The sequence below is a fragment of the Malaclemys terrapin genome, chromosome 13 (genome assembly GCF_027887155.1).
Source record: "Malaclemys terrapin pileata isolate rMalTer1 chromosome 13, rMalTer1.hap1, whole genome shotgun sequence".
Classification (NCBI taxonomy): domain Eukaryota; kingdom Metazoa; phylum Chordata; order Testudines; family Emydidae; genus Malaclemys; species Malaclemys terrapin.
The window spans coordinates 15,980,940-15,999,293 of record NC_071517.1 but is presented as its reverse complement, the minus strand read 5'-3'; the positions used below and the strand labels follow the sequence as shown (position 1 = coordinate 15,999,293).

Sequence of the window (18,354 nt, the reverse complement as noted above, 5' to 3'; positions counted from 1 at the left end):
TCCGGGACAGGGTGTGAGTACTTCTGCAGAATTTAAGGTTCCTATTTGCTAAGAACTTCCCCCCGGTAAAACTGACACGATGCTGGCTTCCTGAGGCTGCAGGCAGCTTGGGTGCTGCTGTTCTAGCTAGTGGGGCTAAGCCTCCCTGCTGCTGTGGCTAGCAAAGGGACAAAAATCTGAACCAGTGGTGGGGAAAGCGGAGTGCGGTGGCAGGGGAGGCCAGTGCGGGGGGACACTGAGGGAGTGGCAGAGTGGACAAGGAGCCCTCCCCTTCCCAGCAGCCAGGGTTTGGGGGGCAAAGGGAGAAGAGGGGTGGGAAAGAGCTGCTTTTCCACTTCTATCAGTCCAAGAGGCGTAGACTTAGCCTGTCTCCATACTCCCACTTGCCAGAGACGAACACAAAGGAGGGATCCTCTGTAGGGTTAAGACAGGCCCCTGGCAAGAAGCGCAGCCCCATCCCTTTTCCCGGACGTCTGTTTCACCAGGGCGTTGCCTTTCATACCTGCCTCTGGCTCGCAGGCAGCTGGCAAACTTTTCAAGCCCTGCCTTGAAGAGGCTCAGGAAAATCCTTAGTCACTGCTGGCTGCTACAAACAGAATAGCGGCTCTGGAGTTCAAGTGAGATCAAGAGGATGACGGGGGGTGGGGGTGGGGCTGGGGGGGGGTGGGAGGGCAGAATTCTCAGCCAGGCAAAGGCTGCCTCTGCACCTTGTTGATGCAGCACTTTAGCCACGTGTTTGAAACCAGTGTTTGGGAAGAGCACAATGCTGCTATACTGGCATGAGGCACCATTATGCTGGTACAGCGTATGCCAGTCTATTAGGAGAACGGTGCTAGGCACCTTTATAACTGTGTCCACACTAGGTGTTGCACCAATTCAGTAGAAAATGCAAAACCATGCTCTGAAATGTCCCTAGCCTCTGTTTGCCAGACGCTGGGAATGGGCAACAGGGGATGGATCCCTCGATGATTGCCTGTTCTGTTCATTCCCTCTGGGGCACCTGACATTGGCCACCATCAGAAGACAGGATACTGGGCTAGAGGGACCACTGGTCTGACCCAGTATGGCTGTTCCTACGTTCTTAAATCAGACGGTTACGTCAGTACAAAAATCTGGGCCTAGACCCAGCCTAACACCCCTTGGCCAGAGGGATGCAGTGCAAAGAGGCATTAGTACGCTTTCAGCCACCCCAAGGCCCCTTTACACTGCCAGACTGGTGTGAGTGAGAATCCAGACCAGAATGCACAGGAAAAGGAATGTGGGGGGGGGGAAGCGCCCCTTGGCCTCCTTCATTGGCCCCCGCGTGGAGCTCACCATTATCGGGGCACTGGGTTGGTTTTAGCTACCCAGCAGCAGCGCAGAGAAAAGGCCGGGAGCCGTTAGGTTAAAAAAAGTGATTTTTTTTTTTTAATTTTTAAATTAATAAAAAACCTTCAACCTGTTTAAGCAAGATTCTGATTTGGAAACTAAAGCCCAAAAGCCGCAGCCCCTCCCTGTTGCCCCGGCTGAAAGGAGCCCTTGGCCCCTGCTGCCAAGCCGAGCGGGGGAGGATGGTCCTTTACAGTTTGCACAACTGCCCTTCCAGCTCGGCTTCCCCATGCTGAGCATTGTCTGGTGTAGGAACAGGGCCAGTGCAGGAGGGAGGAGGAGACCAACTGTTCCTCAGGGCGAGGGGGGCAAAAAGGTGCATCCCAGGGCCTGGGCATGGTGAGATTTAATTGGCACGAATCCCAGGCTGGCTTGTTTTCGGGGCACATGCCGCAGACTTGGACGATTTTCAACAGAGGCCAAAGGAGGAGGGCTTTACCATGCCCAGCAAGGATGTCCAGGAAATCCAGACCCCCAGCTCCATCCCCCAATCCTCTCGCTGACCTACAGTGGACTGGTCTACCTAGGATCTCAGAGTCACACTGTCCTTTGGGAGCTTCCGACGCCCGTTCCCCGAGCCTGCCAAAACGCAGCCTGGTGTTACTGAGAGGGGAGAGGTGTCAACAACGTGCCATGCTCCTCCTGGTCCAAGTTGTTCCGGCAGGGAAGCTGAACGTGCAGCCACATGCATCTCCTTCCCCAGTCACGTTCCTGCAGCACGGGAGTTCCGGGTTCAAGTGGCATGTTCCATCCCCGCGCAGGACGCTTTCCAACAGCGGCCACGTTTCAGTGGGTGCGTCTCCCCCTCCACCCTCACTTTGTAAGAGCAGATTTCAGGCAAGCCATGGGTCCGAGTCATACAGCCTTCTGACGGACAACCCGGTCTCATCTAGCGGCACCCCAGCAGCAGCCAAAAAATGGGGAGGGGGGAAGTGAAGCCAATGGCAACAGCTTCTGAGCCAGCCCACCCTCTGCCCAAGGGAAGCTCTGTGTCCAGCAACATCCTCTTCACCCAAGCGGTGTCGTGACCATCCTGCGATTGCCCACCGGGCTGCCAGTCTCTTTCCATTGCTCTCATTCTCTCTGGATTTATATACATTAGATATTTATATATTATATAGTTATATATTAAAAAAGAGAAGACCAGTTATTGACTCTCTGGAAGGGAAAAATCACATGGGCTGACAACCATCCCAGCAGAGTTACAAAAAGAATTATAAAATATTCCAGTGCCATCTTCGGGAACCCCCTCCCCCACCGCCCTGATCTCCTGCACCTCTTCTCTGTTCTCCCCTCCCCCCCCCCAGCCTCCCCCCCCTTCAATGTTAACCAGTCTTATCTCTGCCCATCCATTGCAGCCATAGCTTTCTGCTGGGAGCCTCCTTGCTGAGACCCGGGTGGCCACATGGGCTGCTGATGGTGGAGATGATGGTGGAGGTTGTGGCTGGTTGGAGAGGAGGGTGGCATCCAGGCGGGTTGGTGGTTGGGCGGTGAGGAGGCCCAAAAGGGGCTGAAGTTACCCGGTGGAGAGCAGGCCATAGATGTGATGGGGCTGTTGCTGCTCTGTAGGTTCTCTGAGGTCCGCAGCTTAGAAAACATAGCTAGTGCGTCCGGGAAGTTGGGAGGTGTGGCTGGAGTATTGCTAGGTGTGCACATCTGCAGGGAGAGAAAGGATAGAGCATCAGACAGACTGTACCTCAGCGACCACCACAACACTGCGCACCATCTGCTGAAGCTAGAAAGGCAGAACCAGTCATTGTCAGCTGGGAACTACCTGGATTAAGCCATTTCAGTCTCAAGGAAGGATGACACCAGCCCTCTCTCAGCGTCAGCGGAGACTTTTCTCCTGCCATGAAGTTTGGAAGGCCACCTGCGACAGCCACCGGAGCAGCCCTACTGTAAAACTGGCGCTACGATAGCCGCCGCAACGTCTAGCCCTGATCAGAGCAGGTCTAATTGATGCGGTGGCCACAACTGTGGCTGGCATACCCTAGGCTCCCAATGATGGTGGAGCTGAACTGATGTTAGTAATTGATGGCAGAGACAGGGCAACAGAGACTGGTTCCTTGCCCAAGGTCACAACCAATGCCTCAAGCATGACTCCTGTTCTATTTCCCTGTCCACTGGGCTAGAGTGGTCTGATTGTAAGCCTGGGACCCAGGATATCCTGGGCTCTAATTCCACTGGTGACACCAACTTGGCTTGGCCTTTAAAAAGTTACTTTGCCCCTTGGCACCTCTCCTGAGGGGGTGTAAAGCTGCTGACATCAGAGATGGAGGAGAGCCCTTGGGGTAATGGCGTCCAGATCATCCCACCGGGGCCTATTCAGGATTGTGGCCTTTGTCCTATTCCAGTATCAAAGGAACTCAGCCCTTAGATTCCTCTCCCACATCTCGCCCTGCTGCTTGTCCCCATTCCCTGCTGACCTGATGAACCTGACACTAGACGTTTGCTAGTCTGCCAGACGCCAGCCCCCTACGATACCACTTTCTAACCTCCGCAAAGCACACCCATGAAACAGCAGAACGTTCCCACCGCTCCGCATCGGAAGGAGGGTGCCGTCTTCGGACGAATGCTACCAGTAAAGCCCAACTTTTCTGCGACTGCACGGCCTCCCTCAGGGAGCACCGGGGAGGGGGACCCGTGTCTGCGCCACAGAGATTTAAGGCATCTCAGTTTGGACATCCAACGTGATCAGCGACTTTGGGAAGATCTTGGCATTTACCCGCCCTCCCGCCTCAGAACAGGTTGAAACCAATCTACCCCTCCGTCACCCGTCTCCCAAAGGCGCATCTGAATCGCTGCAGTCAGCTCCTCCCCTTGTGCGGCTTTTCTGAAATGCAGCCCCCAGCAAGCTGCAGCCCCTCCTGGCCCGGGGAGGAGGCACAGCCTCGTCTCAGCATTGGCCTAAAAAAGCTCCCGGGCTTAAGGTGTGTCGGTGCAAGACTCTTCCCCCTTCACCAGCCTTCAGGTGAAATTCACCGAGGCTCTGCCCCGGGCTCAGCCTGTTCTGCTTGTGCTTTGCCTGGCTTTGTTTTGAGGATGGTGCTGGCTCTGTACCCAGAACTTCATTGTCTGATTCTGTTGCTGCTATGCAGCAAGATCTTAAAGGGGCGCTAACAGGTTAAAAAATGTAAAGCTATTTTAAAGGGATGCAACTGCAATGAAATCTAGTCAGTTCTGAAGGAGATTACTTAGTAGCAATATGGTAGTACCTACGAACCCCACGGTCCGGTCCCTACTGCGCTTGGTACTCTGAGTTAGGAGTAGTTTTGGGTGCTCCAACTGTCCCTGAACAACTCTTCCGCCAGCCAGTCTCTGTGGGCACAGTCACATTTTCCTATTTAAAACCTCTCACACAACAGCAAAGGACAGAGACACCCAGGCAAAGAGGGGAAACTGACTAACTGATTTCACAGGGGAAAGGATGAAACTGGCTATATGCAAAGTGCTGCCAAATGAACAAACCAGCCAAAAAAGGAATGTTTCAAATAACTGGTCAGTTCCAGTATCTTAGGGGTTACCGTAACAGCTCTTATAGGAATAAAGGGTCTTGCAAACCACAGCCTCCTCCACCCATCTCTCCAAACAGTTTCCATGGATCTAGTGCAAGGGATCTGATCTCCCTTCTAACCCGCGGCTGGACGAGAGTTCAGCTTTTCCCATTCACTACGAGTTAGAGGCTCCAATGGAGAAAAAAAAAAAAAAAAAAAAAGATTCAGAGGCTAGAAAGCAGCCCCTGAACACATGGCAGTGACTGTCTGCCTGATCAGCGGTCTCGTGTGGCCGGGGGGAGGAGAGAAGACGTGTGTACATGCAGTGCTACTTCTGCTGCTAAACAAGTGTCCAGATCGTGGGTCCCCTCTCCGGAATCACCAGGGCCTCATGTTAACAATATCCCAGTGACCCAGGGTAGCAACCGAGACAGGAGCGTTACCACAACAAACAGAACTTGCAGGATGAGCAGCTACCTCTGCCGTCTCACTAAGGACTTTGCTCTGATTGGGTTACTGCAACTCTGCTCTTCAATCCCCAGGCTCTAACCCCCGACCCTCAGCACCGAGGACAGGCAAATGCCCTCAGATATGCCCACAGCACAATCTGATTGGCTCTGCTTGTCCCACCTACATAAATCTTTCAAAGGCACATTTAAGAGGTGGAACAGAGGGGTTTGTTCTGGATTTTTAAAGGCAACATCAGAGAGGCCCCCCGAACCCGTATCTGACATTTCTACCCCCTATAAATAGACCGGGAGAAACAATGTGTACAAAAGGTCAGAATATGCCATAGGTTTGGGAGGGCGAAGGGGAGGAACCTGGCTACTTCAAGACTGGGGAGAAGGGAAGTGCATCAGAGGCTGCAGAAACACCCTCTAGGACTGGCAAGCCCCATGCACAACTCAGATACAGTGAAGAGGAAGGAGAAGAAGTCAGATCATTACAGTCATCTCAGGGGACAAAGCCGGGGGACACACACACTGATTGGCTGTGCAACCATTTGCAGAAGTGAAGCAATCTTTGTACTCCCAGGTCACTGGTGTGGTTGACGCCAGAGAGAGGTCTTTGCACCAAAGATTTTACACGATCTAGCTTCTTTCAGGTCATCCTTGCAGAATTCTACCAGCCCTCAACAAGCAATGTTGGCCAGATGAGGAAGTTCTCCCTTGAGGCCCCTAGCTGCTATTGTAATGCAAATAAGCTTCCTCCCTTTATAATCCAGGTGAAGGGCGGATGAGTAAATTTTGTGCTGGGGCGAGCGGCCCTTTGCAAGACTGTTCTTGGCTATTTTAGATGATCTCACCTTCTAACTATCACAATTTACCCAGCTCTAAGGGAGAGAGAAAGAAGTGGATTTACACAGACACACACACACACACACACACTTCAGAGAGGACAAACACAACAGCCACTGTTAAAAGCAACTTATCAGCTTTTTTTCGTTTCCTGGTAAACCATGATAGTTCTGTGCATTCATTCTAATTTTAGTCTCAAGTGCCCTCCCCCTCCTCCTGTCTAGGCCCTCCCCGGGGCTCCAGCTTTGTCTTGTGATAGGTCTTTATATTTTTATAATCAGTGTCACACCCTCTCTGTGCAACAGCGGTGAGAGAGAAAAATCCAATTCTGAGACCAGCCCACGAGAGACGGAGCAAGCTAGCTAAAGCTAGTGCACAGACAGCGTGCAGCGCACCGTCTACGGAGCTGCAGAATGGAAGGGAAAAAAGCATAACTAGCAGAGGCAGAAAAATGGAGAGCCTGGGATGTTATCGGGAGCAGGCAGCAGCCTGTATCATCAGGCTCTGAAGTCTGTGGGGGTCAATCAACTTCGATGCACTTGACTGGAGGCAAAAAAGCTGATTGGAGCAGGGGACTGCATCTTGACGGTTTAGGTAGTAACCAGGCCCTGATTCAGCAAAGACTTAGGCACGTGCTTAACTTTAAGCACATGGGTTAGTGCTTTGCTGAAACAGGGCCTAGATCAGCACATTAACGAGAGGTGGGTGCCTCCTGGTGAGCAGCCCGGGCTCCCTAGAGAATCGCACGCTTGCACCTAGAGAAAGAAGTTAGGAACGCAGCCCACAGAGGTCACACCCTTGTGATTCAAAGGAAAGGTTCAGGAAGTCACTAGTAGAGTCCGTCCCTCCTGCTACAAGAGCAACACACCCAGCGGGGGAGACTGTCCCAGCTGCTCCCCTCTAGCGGCCCAGGGCAGAATGGCAAGCCCAGAACTTAAGAAATACCAACACTGGCCAAAATAATGAATGGGGGAGGGTGCAGGCAGAAGGGAAGGGATTGCAACACATACACACACACACAGTGACTCACCCTTCCTAACCGCCCCCTTCAACAACAACAAACAAAAGCTGCAGAATTAATACTGTAGCTCAGCAACCGGAAGCAAAGTTGCTAGTTTTAGTCTTGGGCATAATCTCCAAAATCGCTACCCGGCGTGAGAATCCATTATCGACCTCCCGGAAAAATCCCTCTTTATAAACAGCCTTGTAAGAACAATTCCTAGCATCTGCCTCCAAGCGGTTTGGAAAGCAGGTTTTCAAAAGGACAGGGGTTTTGCTGGGTTTTTAGAAAGGATGGGATCTGTAGGTGTCTTCCTCTTTAAGAGAAGCACTGCACCAAAACCTTGTCCACACACAGAAGTTGCACCAATTTAAAAATGGGTTCAGTTGCTCTAGTACAAACCTGCGTGTGTGGACCCTCTTAACTCATTTTATACTTGCTTTATTGCAGCTTGAAGCTCCACTGGTAAAAGCTAGGTTTAAACTGAACTAAGAGTGTCCACAAAGGGATCCGCATTGGTTTAAGGAAATCAGATCAAACATTCGTGTTCAACTTTGTGAGTAGACCAGGCCTAAGTTAACGTCTAAACATTGTACTTGTTCTTCACGTATGTTCTACTCATCCAGAAAGGCAGAGTCCTCCTGCAGGTCATTGAGGCTTAGATATAGCTAAGTCCTTTAAAACCTATCCTAATCAAACCCATCTTACATGAAATATTATATGTCAAGTTTCAAAGGAGCCTCTTTCTTTGTACCTTCGAAATTTGTGCCTGCAAACAGGCTCTTTCATACGACTGCCTTGTGTGTTGGGAGGGAATGGAGAAGCAGAATTTTGTAACTGGTATCAGTTCTATGGAAGTGAGGTTGCATTAAACCTGATTCACTCCTCCACCATACACAGTTGCCCAAATCAGTTTGGGGAGGAGACGGGTGAAGGTGTTCAAGATCTTAAGACATGTCTAAGGTTTTTTTTTTTTTTTTTTTTTTTTTAAGTGTTTGCCACACAACCTAACAGGGAATATAACTGATCTTCCCAGCCTAGTGATTTCTTATCTAATTAGACTGTGGAACTCATTACCACCGGATGTCAGTAGTGCTAAAAACTTATTCATATAAGTGCCCAATCTTTTACTCTTGATGATAATATCCAGAGTTGTTAGAGGTAACGCTAATTAATTTTAGAAGAGACAAAACCTCATGCTTCAAGGCTTAAGACAATCTCTAATTATTAGGTACTAGACAGAAATCTTTGGTGGGAGGAGTAGGGAGCATCTAATTCTTACTCCGGCCTCTGTCACAGCTGGAATACTGAACTAGATGGATCTTGGGTCTGATCCAGTCTGCCTATTCCTATGTAGTGAACACACTAACAGAGAGAGTTTCAGGATTTACCTTCTTTTTCCCCACATAACTTTCGTATCTTCTCTTGGTAATTCTTGGTGAGAGCTGGGATTATGCAAAGTGCTCCAATAGTGTAGTTTGAAAGTATCCCTAAATGCTGCAGCCAAAAGGAATCCAGGTGGGTTTGTCCTCATCTCACCTTAGTTTAAAGACAGCAGGCCCAATTCTGCCACGTTACCCACAGGGAGTAGTCCCCAGGAAATGAATAGGGCTATTTGTGGAGAACGGCACCATTCAATACAAGGTGGCAGAAGGAGACCCTCGTTTAGGGCGGTACAAATTACTGAACGCAAATCAGATCATGTGCAAAGTGGCCCGAGTGCCTAAATCTTCCGTCAAAGAGCAAGGCAGAAGAAACTATCCTAGCTTCAGGAGAAGTGACAGCCATCAGAAAGTGATCTGCAATACATAACTACAGGTCAGCAGCCGCTCTGATGGTTGCGGGGAGCAACAGGAGAGAAATCACAACTTGCAGGCTCTGGTTACGCTCGTCCTATTCCTCTTCCTCTGTTGAACCAGCAGAGCCTGAGTTTGTTTGTGAACTTCAAGAGACTGTGTAAGGGCCATTTAGACCCTAAGGGGTTAGATTCTGATCTCAGCTACACTTGGGAGAGCAGAATCAGTTCCAGCTGATTTCAGTGGAATTACTCTAAGTGTACACCAGTGTAACAGGATGCCGCCCCTCAGACTTCTGCCTGAAAAATGGAGGAAAAGAGGTGGGTTTGATCCCCAAATTCCCCATGGTCCTTTTCATTCAGACACCGTCGATCACTTGAATTGCCTTTTCTTCTTTGGCACTCAGCTGCCTGCGGGACAAGCCCATTCGATACGTTGAATAAATAAGTTAATCTTTGTGCTCAGAAGACACGATCCCATGTGACAGCATGAAAAAACTGGAGGGAGGGGGCCTCTGAGCTGCTGGACTTTTGGGCACTGGCTGGATATTGCGTGTTTAACAAGAACGCTGGCCAGAGAAACACACACTGTCTGGCGCTGAACCTTCACCCCAGGGGCAGGAGGAAAAAAATGTTTTTGTAAACAAAAGTGATTCGAACAAACAAAAAGCAACAAGGACAAATAGGCTCCTCTTTTCTGGCTGGTTTGCTTTACAGAGCCCAAACCTTACAGGATATCGCATTTGCTGCTTTAAGGACTGACTTCTGTACTGCAAAGGGCAAGGAAAGGTGGGTCTCAAACCTGCCTCATTTGGATCTTTACTAGACCAGACCATGCTTGAGAAAACAGCCGGGACAACATAACACAAGGAGGGCAGGGGCGGGGGGGAAAGAGATAGTTTGCTTACATTCTGTGGGCACCTTTTTGCTCCTACGATTTTTCCCAACGCACTAGGGGGTGGGGAGAGGAACAGAAAACAGACAGCAGCAACAGACAGGAGTCAAAGGGGGGTGATCGGGGGGTCTGTATGCAGGGACAGAGACCCTCCTTGTTGCAGGCGAGGGCCTGCAGTTTTATCGGCGGGGCTGATTAACTTCCCAGCCAGCTTACGTCAATATCAACATCTCCTATATTTTATGGCAACGAATCAGATCCAGCAAAAAGCTAGAGTAGGTTCCACTGTCAGTTTATCCATCCCTGATTTAAAAAAAAACAAACCAAACAATTCAACACCTTAGAGCAGAGATGGGCAAACTATAGCCCGCGGAACCGTCCTGCCCGGCTCCTGAACTCCTGGCTGGGGAGGCTAGCCCCCGGCCCCTCCCCCGCTGTACCCCCTCCCCCGCAGCCTCACCTCGCCACGCCGCCAGCGCTCTGGCCCGCCGCTCCTGCCGGGCAGTGCGGGCGGCGTGGCTGGCTGCAGCAGGGCTGCGAGCTTCTGCTGCTCTGAGCAGCATGGTAAGGGGGCAGGGGGTTGGATAAGGGGCAGGGGTTCCCTGGGGGCAGTCAGGGGACAGGGGGCAGTTGGATGGGGCGCAGGTTCTGGGGGGGGGGCAGTCAGGGGGGTTGAATAGGGGGTGGGGTCCTGGGGGATGGTTGGGGCAGGAGTCCTAGGAGGGTGTGGTGAGGGGACAAAGAGCAGGGGAGAGTTCTGAGGGGGCAGTCAGGGTGTGGGAAGTGGGAGGGGGCAGAGGCTAGACTGTTTGGGGAGGCACAGCCTTCCCTACCCAGCCCTCCATACAGTTTCGCAAGGTGGATGTGTCCCTCGGGACAAAAAGTTTGCCCACCCCTGCCTTAGAGCCACTTTAGAATCTAGACAGTCACACTTTAGAGTTTGCCTCTATCCTTCAACGAGTGAAATTTGGCTATTAGACATTTCTGTTCCGGCAAGGATATGGAACTTTCACTTATCAGGTAAAAGGCCCCAGTCTGGCAATAAATTTCAGGCAACCACACTCCAGCTGAGCTCCCTTGGGGTGTTGCCCATGCTGAGCCGTCCACAGGACTGGGGACTAAAAAGCACCCCATTTGCTACATGACTTTTCTCCTGTCCACAAAGAATACTTTTTTTTTTTTTAAACGGATGAAGTTACCCTTGGGTGTCCCAAAAAATTCTTCACTTAGAAGGTTCACATCCCATTTCAGATGGGTGTATTGACAGGATGGAAATAGAGTAATATGAGCAACTTATTTATAAGGTTAATGGCGCGTAAGAATTTGTGATATGGGGAGCATCTCTTATCTAAAGAGAAACAGGTGTATCTGTGAGACGGTGCGTAGCTGCTCACTTTGTGCGATTTTGGTGGGGTTTGCTCATAGCTTTACTTGTACAATTGTTTCAGAACAAATCAAGATACTGTAAAACCTCTCCTCTTAATCGCCATTCTCTCAGTGATCAGAATTGTTCATGGCATTTAAGTTTGAGCAGAAATCTCAAGACGTTAGGGCACAGGGAACAACACACAACAACAAAAATGCAGCACAAAAGTCAGACTAGTATCTGGGAAAGAGAGATGAATAACATTTGGCAAACAGAATGGTCACATTGCGGATCATGACATGTATACCAGTTTCCTGATTAATGTGTAACTGGTTATAAAAAAAGGGAGGGGTGAAGCTAGCCTACCAAGCAGCCAAGATTTCCTTTGCTTGGAAATACTATTAATCTGCTTTCAGGGAATCCAGCATTTGTAAGCTTGTAATGAAGAGGGTGAACGTTGGACAGCCCAGAGAGGTTTTAAAGCATTCAGGAATAGGGTCCTCTGCCTCTTGCTTTTAATGAGAAAACCTCATAACTGAAGATCTGCTTAGATCTGAGTGTCAAATCATTTTATGAGTAATGGGACAAGCATGCCAAGGTCACTGCTCCTGCATCTGACTAAGTATCAGGGTTCAAAGATTTTTAGAACACCAGAAATGACTATTCAGTGTTGAATTTTTTAAGTGATTCAGGGTTATCGGCTACAATGTTGGCCTCCCTTATTTAAAATAAGAGCTTGGAGGTAGATTTCACTTCAGTTCCTATTCCAGTTTGGGGTTTTTAATACTCTCATGTAAACCAGCCGGATTAAAACACGTTAAGCTTCCTGTAGCACCCAGGCAGTAAACGATTCAGCTTGGCAAGGAATCACTCCTGCTGTGAGTTAAGCATTTCAAACAGCTTGAATCACCTCTGCATCTTCAGAGTTTGATCAGGGTTTGTAAACTAGTAACTGCAACCTCTAACCTTAGTGAAAGCTTGCCCTCAATCAAGCCACCCAAGGACAGTGCCTATGAATTTCCAAGCTAATTTACAAATACAAGATAGGCCTAACACTAGATTTACCCTAGGAGTAAAGAAACAAGAGAAATCTAGTTCCTTTCAGAGGCTTTCCTAGTGAGAAAGGCATTGGACCGAGTCTCAGGATATCTGACTTTGATGCCCAGCTCAGCCACTAGCTTGCTGCATGACTTGGGCAAGTAATTTAATCCATGCCTCAGTTTCCCCTCCCACACTCAGTCTTGTCTATTTAAACTGAAAACTCTTCAGGGCAGGGCTGTCTGCACAGCATCTAGCACAACAGGGAACTGTTTCTGCTGGGGCCTCTAGATGTTACCATAATACTCTAATGCTGGCGAGAAATGTTGTGCCAGAAAGGAGGAAAAAAAAAAGTATTAAGTGAGGAAATAAGAGCGTTAATACAAAGTTCCCAAGAGCCATTTTTCTGTTTTATTCCAAATCTTTTAGAACTGGCTGCAGGTTTTAACAATGGCAAGTACAGGAAAAGAAAAATCTATGGCTTAGCCTCCATCTACTATTATCCTCACACACAGCACTGGTTTAGTTTCCTAAAAAAACTTCCTCTGTTTCGCTAAAGAGACTTGCCCTCAGCCAAGGTCAAGTAAAGTTTTGCTGAAAGTTCTGAGGAAACATTCAAGGGAAAGGGCCTGCCCCCCTTTCCTATCCCAATTCACTATGATCTTTTACTTGTTATAACCATCTAGATCTATGTGAAGACAAACTATTTCCTGGCAGACATTTTGGCTCTTGTTTACATTTGCAGTCTGTGTATTTCTCTTGTTACAGACCAATATGGCTGTCACGAGAACTGAGAGTTTTGAATGCACAACCACTTCTGCTTGCAGCCTCCTGTTCCCCTCCCCGGTATCAAAGGTGGCCTCCAAAAATGTGCAAAACAGGGAATCCCTCCCCTTGGTTCCATATTCTTATATGGCTTGTCATAAGAAAACTTTAACAGGTAAGGGGGTGGTTAAGACTGGCATCTGATGAAGCATTTGTAGCTGCTTTTATGAGGCTCTCCCAGATAAGAAATAACCTTTTCAGATTTCATTTATTCAGGAGATTAAGGAGTATTTGGAGGGGGGGGAGAACACACCACTGTAAATTTCGTTCTAGCCCACAGGAAGTGAAGTAACATAGGGAACAGCACATGTCTGTGAAGTTTGGGTCACTTACCATTTGATGGTGGTGATGATTGTTGGGAATGTTAGTTTCTTGAAAAAATGCACTCAAAGCAGTCTGCAAAACACAACAACAATTAGTTAATTCCAGCAGTCAGACAGAGCAAAGGGGGAAATGCAGCCACACGGGATAGAGGCTAGTGCTAGTAAAGACCCTGGAAATGTTTTGTTTTATTTTTTTTTTATATGACTGGATCTTGTTTTTCCTCCCTTAAGTATGTTTCAACTGTAAACAAATAATTTAAGACAACAAACAAACATGATTGATTTAGCTGTTTGCATTTCACAACACAGGCCTGGGCTGGCTTTGAAATGCTAATTTTCTCCTCTGCAAAAGGAGAAATGAAGCTACAAAGGAATCCAAAACAAGAACACAGCCCCGAGCCCTTCCCCAACTGGACTGATCTCATGCCTACCTAACCCAGAAACAAAACACTGCCAGGCAAGGAAGAATCCGGCTGAAGTACCATCAAAGCACTTCAGTACACTCTGGCCAAGAGACCCCACGTCGGTTTCGGTAACACGAGTGAAATTAAATCAGGGAAGGAAAAGGGGCAGTGTCATGAAGTCCCCCCAGGAATGTACACACACACACACACAAAAGCCTTCGCCCACGGGACAGCAAGAAATTGACAAAGCCCCACGTGTAATTATTTCCTTTGATGTGAGCCTTTTTTATATACATAAAATACACTTGTCATCCGCTTCCTCCCCCGTCTTTATCCACGTGAAGGGAGTTAAAGCCGTTGTCACCTTACATAACATCCCCCCTTTAAAAAAAAAAACAAAAAAAAAACGAAAAACGGCGACACCACATTTTACTACACAGGCTTCCTCCGTATTCCGCATCCCCGTGAGGGGCTGGGAAGCGGTTCAGCCCATACTCAATCCTCTCCCCAGCTCCGGAGCAAGCTTCCCCACCAGAGGAATCGGAGCGAAGAGAGACCAGACCACGTTTCGATGCTTCATTCCAAGGCCCGGGAGAGCCACAGATTTGGTTACAGCGCAATATATAAATAGGCACCAGGAGATCCGCAAGCCGGTTTCTCCCCCTTGGAAATTACATGAATAAAATGTATTCTCCCCTCCTGCCTTCTACCCACAACAGCAGCAACAGACATTACGTGCGAGGCCTCGTGAGTTGCTGGCCCCCGAAGGCACTTGCTGCAATAGGTAATCGTAATGAAGTCCTAGTAAAATGATTGTTTATGTGCAGCTCCCTAGCTTGCCATTCAGCGGCGGCGCCAGGGCCCCGTGCGGCACGGCCGGCCGTGTCCCAGCTCTGTTGTTATTTAAAGCCGCGTACACACACATTCCACCCCCACAACTGTTTCCAAGACCAACTGTTTTAGCGAGAAAGGGGGAGCGATTAGGTGGAGGAAAGGGGTGAATCCGAGGGTGAGAGGGGGATGGCAGGAGGAGCAGCACGCAAGGCCCCCACGAACCCCGCTCCCCTGTGGGGTGTCCCCCCCCCCCAAGCCACGCACCTCGAACTGCCAGTGAGCTGCCTGTAGCAATTGCTTCGCCTGGTCGGCCGCGCAGCCAGCGGCCAGCACGAACTGGTTGATCATGACCTGGTGCCTCAGCTCCTCCATATTCACCGACATGGCGAGAGAAACGAAACCACAACAACGAGGGAAGCGGGGCAGAACACACACACACGGTGCCGCTGCGGCGTGCGTGGGGTGGGGGGGGAGAAATCCACAAAGGCTCTTCTCTCCTTCTCCACCCCACACTCGGCTCCCCCTGGCCCCTCGGCTCGGCCAAGCCACCCCTGCTTCCCCCCCGCCTGCTTCAGTCGGCACCAAGCCGGTTATGTTGTCCTCCCCCCTGCCCCAGTCCCTCAGCGCCTCGGCTGCTTGAGCACCACAAACAACAGCAGCAGGGGAGGAGCATGTGGGGAAAAGTGGGGGGGGGAGGCCGGAGGTGTCTCAACGTTCCGTTCCCGGCGTTCCGAGCTCGCTGATTGGCCACCACCGTGTTCTTCACATGTATGAACGTTCGATTCGAATCTTCCAGCTCCCCAGGCTGTGGCTGTTTCTCTCGCTCCCTTCCCCCCAGCTCATGCTTCATTGGGGGAGAATGAGCCATCGGGCTCTTTCCCCATTGGATGGCTGCTGTGTTTTGGATCGGGAGAGGCCCGTCATTGGCCTCTGTCTTTCCAGGGGCGGGGTGAGGCTGTGCTCTTGTGCGAACTGAGCTGGAAAGCCCGGCCGGCTTGTTGATTGGCTATCACCCCCTTCTGTTTTTCTCTGGTTGAAAAAAAAAATGTTTGTAAAGCCAAGTTCATTCAGGAGCTTCATTGAAACCAACATGCTCAGCTGGAAAAGCAGGACTCGACTGAGCAACAGCAGAAACAGCTCTGACTCATTTCCTTTGAAAGAACTAGTGATCCTGAGAACCAAACTTATCACAATAGAAAGCACATTTGCAACTTCCGATTCTTGCAGTTTATTTAATCCTGGGGGTTGAGGGTTGCTATTTCTTCTTAGTTATTTATTTTTATTAGTTTTGAGACATGGCAAACAAGGGCAGCCAATTTTCCCCCTGGAAAAGCACAGTGGTTAAAAGTTGCAATGTCACAATTCTGCACTTCTGTAGCACCTCAACCGACAGTGTCCTTTGGGGGGTACGGGAAGGATTCAGAATCAGCCCCTTGGGTGGATGTGTGTGAGAATCTCACTTCTAGTACAAAGTTAAATCTGGGGTGCAGGGCCCTGTTATCCCACCAGTTGCCTATGTGGAATTCCCACTGACTTCGGCCCATAACTGCAGAGACAATCAGGTCTCTGTGGCATCAAAGCTGGGCTGTGTTCCTGGCTCTGCTACGGGCTCACGGCGTGACCTTGAGCAAGTGACATTGCTGCTCTGTGCCTCGGTTTACCTATCTGCAAAATGCAGTTGATGATACTTCCTCACAGACTTCAAGTTTTTGAAGAGCGCAGACAATCGAGTGTGGAGTGCCATAGAATTGATGACAAACCAAATTCAAACAGAGGGTCTTCATGAGGCATAAATGAATGAAGCTGCACACCGTCCATGTGGGACAGGTAAGTGTCATACTTGTTTTCCAGATGTGGAACTGCGGTATAGAGAGGTCAAGTAATGTGAGACCACACACAATGTATTGGGAGCGCTAATATTAGGGCTTAGGAATTCCTGACTTCCAGCCCCTTGCTCAGTCCACTAGCCTCTGTTGGCTCTCTTGCTGAATTTGTGTGAGGAGCAATTCATTTTTCTTGAATGAGTTTCCCATCGGGACCATCTTTAGGAGCAGGCGATCAGGGCAGTCACCCTGCACAGCATCATCTGAGGGTGCACTCGGGTGTTCTGCTCTCTCTCTCTCTCTCTCTCTCTCTCTCTCACACACACACACACACACACTTTTTTTTTTTTTTTTGCTCAGCTGATCAGGAAGCACCAGAAAAATTTTCTGCCCTGGGTAGCAAAATGTCTAGGGTTGGTCCTGCTTGCCACAGTCAGGTAAAGGTGACCTGCAGAGGCTTTTTACTTGCCAAAATCTGAATTTAGAACTCTAATTGGTGTTTTTCCAAGAGTGGACAGTGTCAGGCACTTTAAACAGTGTATGAGATAGAGCAGCCTGCGGGAGTGGATCCATCCAGACATTTATGCTGAAGCAGGAGTGGGATCCAGGTTGCCAGGAGCCTGCAAACTGCCTTAAAGGTGGGATCTGGGGAAAGGGTAAGACAAGGGAGGTCTCAGGGCAGAGCTAGTAGTTCCATGACTGTGCGGATCCATCATGCTTTTCATATTGGCTACTGCATCTGTGGCCAGCTCCATGATCCCAGGGGTGAGAATTCCTCCTACTCCAGTAGAGATCCCCAGCACATAGCCCAATTACCCTGGTTCTGTAGTCAGTGAGAGGCTTTGCTACCTCCTACTCAGCATTAGGTGTTAGTGAGATGATTGACTTTTGAAGAAGAAACAGACACATCACCAGCTTCCCTCTTCTCATACTTTTAGGCCCCTGCACTCCACCAATTCAATTTCCCGCAAGGGCCCCTCTGTTTCCTTTTCAGGCAAGCACTTCTGTACTTTCACTCTACACCAGCAACATCCTCCCTGCCATGTTACTGCCCTCCCTTCAGATCCTGCCTTTAACCCCACCTTTCATTACATTCCTTCAAACACGTACCCCCTAGAGGGAACAGCTAAAAAATGTAACCACCGAAATGCACCATGTGCCACCTTAGCACCCACCCAAGCTTATTTTATGTACTCTCACCCTTTCCCATGCAAGGGACCCGGGTTTGTCATTTGATCTTAAAGCCTAACTTTGCAGATGCTGGTCCAGCTGTTCAGGTGGTGTAAATTGGTGTAAGAGTCTCTGTGTTACTGCTGTAAGCAATTAAATCAGGCCCAGTAGTAAGCACTACACTTGGTAGTAGGTCTGTGGGCCTTACAGTCTGATCCAGCACTAGTGGGAATCCTGCTGACTTCAGCAGCAGCAGCACATGGGCCCTGAGCCTGCCAGCTACTCTGCAAGGGCAGGGACCATTCCTCCCAGCTTCTCTGTGGAGCATCAAGCATACCTGTGGAGCTATCACAGGAAAGTTAAGTAAAAGGAGGAGCTGAATTTCAAGTACACCATTAATGACAGGTAACTCTAGCTGGAGTTGACATTTAAAACACTAACATTTTAATAAATTGCTGTTTACCTACAAAATTCCTTTCCCTGAATTTCTGTCCTCCCCCTGCATGATTTTGCCAAGGTCTTTGGCCCAGATTCTCAAAGGTTTTTAGGCACCTAAGTGCCATTGAGTTCAATGGTTGTTGAGCACTTAAATACCTTTGAGGATTTGGGCCCTTGTGTTTGTGAAAAGGGCCACGTACCTGCTTGTTGTTATTAATACAAGTGTCAAATCTGCCTGCTTCCAGGCCCGATACTTTCAGAGATGTCACAATCCAATTTGTGA

General features: G+C 49.3%; 1 protein-coding gene across 1 annotated transcript; it reads right to left on the bottom strand.

Annotated features, from left to right (window-relative positions):
* Positions 1-2,684: 2,684 nt before the first annotated feature.
* Positions 2,685-15,282, bottom strand: UBALD2 (UBA like domain containing 2). Its single transcript, XM_054047498.1, has 3 exons — positions 14,905-15,282; positions 13,413-13,475; positions 2,685-3,024 (listed from the first exon to the last, which is right to left on the bottom strand). The coding sequence occupies exons 1-3, from the start codon at positions 15,022-15,024 to the stop codon at positions 2,704-2,706; spliced, it is 504 nt and encodes a 167-aa protein (XP_053903473.1). The 5' UTR covers positions 15,025-15,282; the 3' UTR covers positions 2,685-2,703.
* Between the last annotated feature and the right edge of the window lie 3,072 nt (positions 15,283-18,354).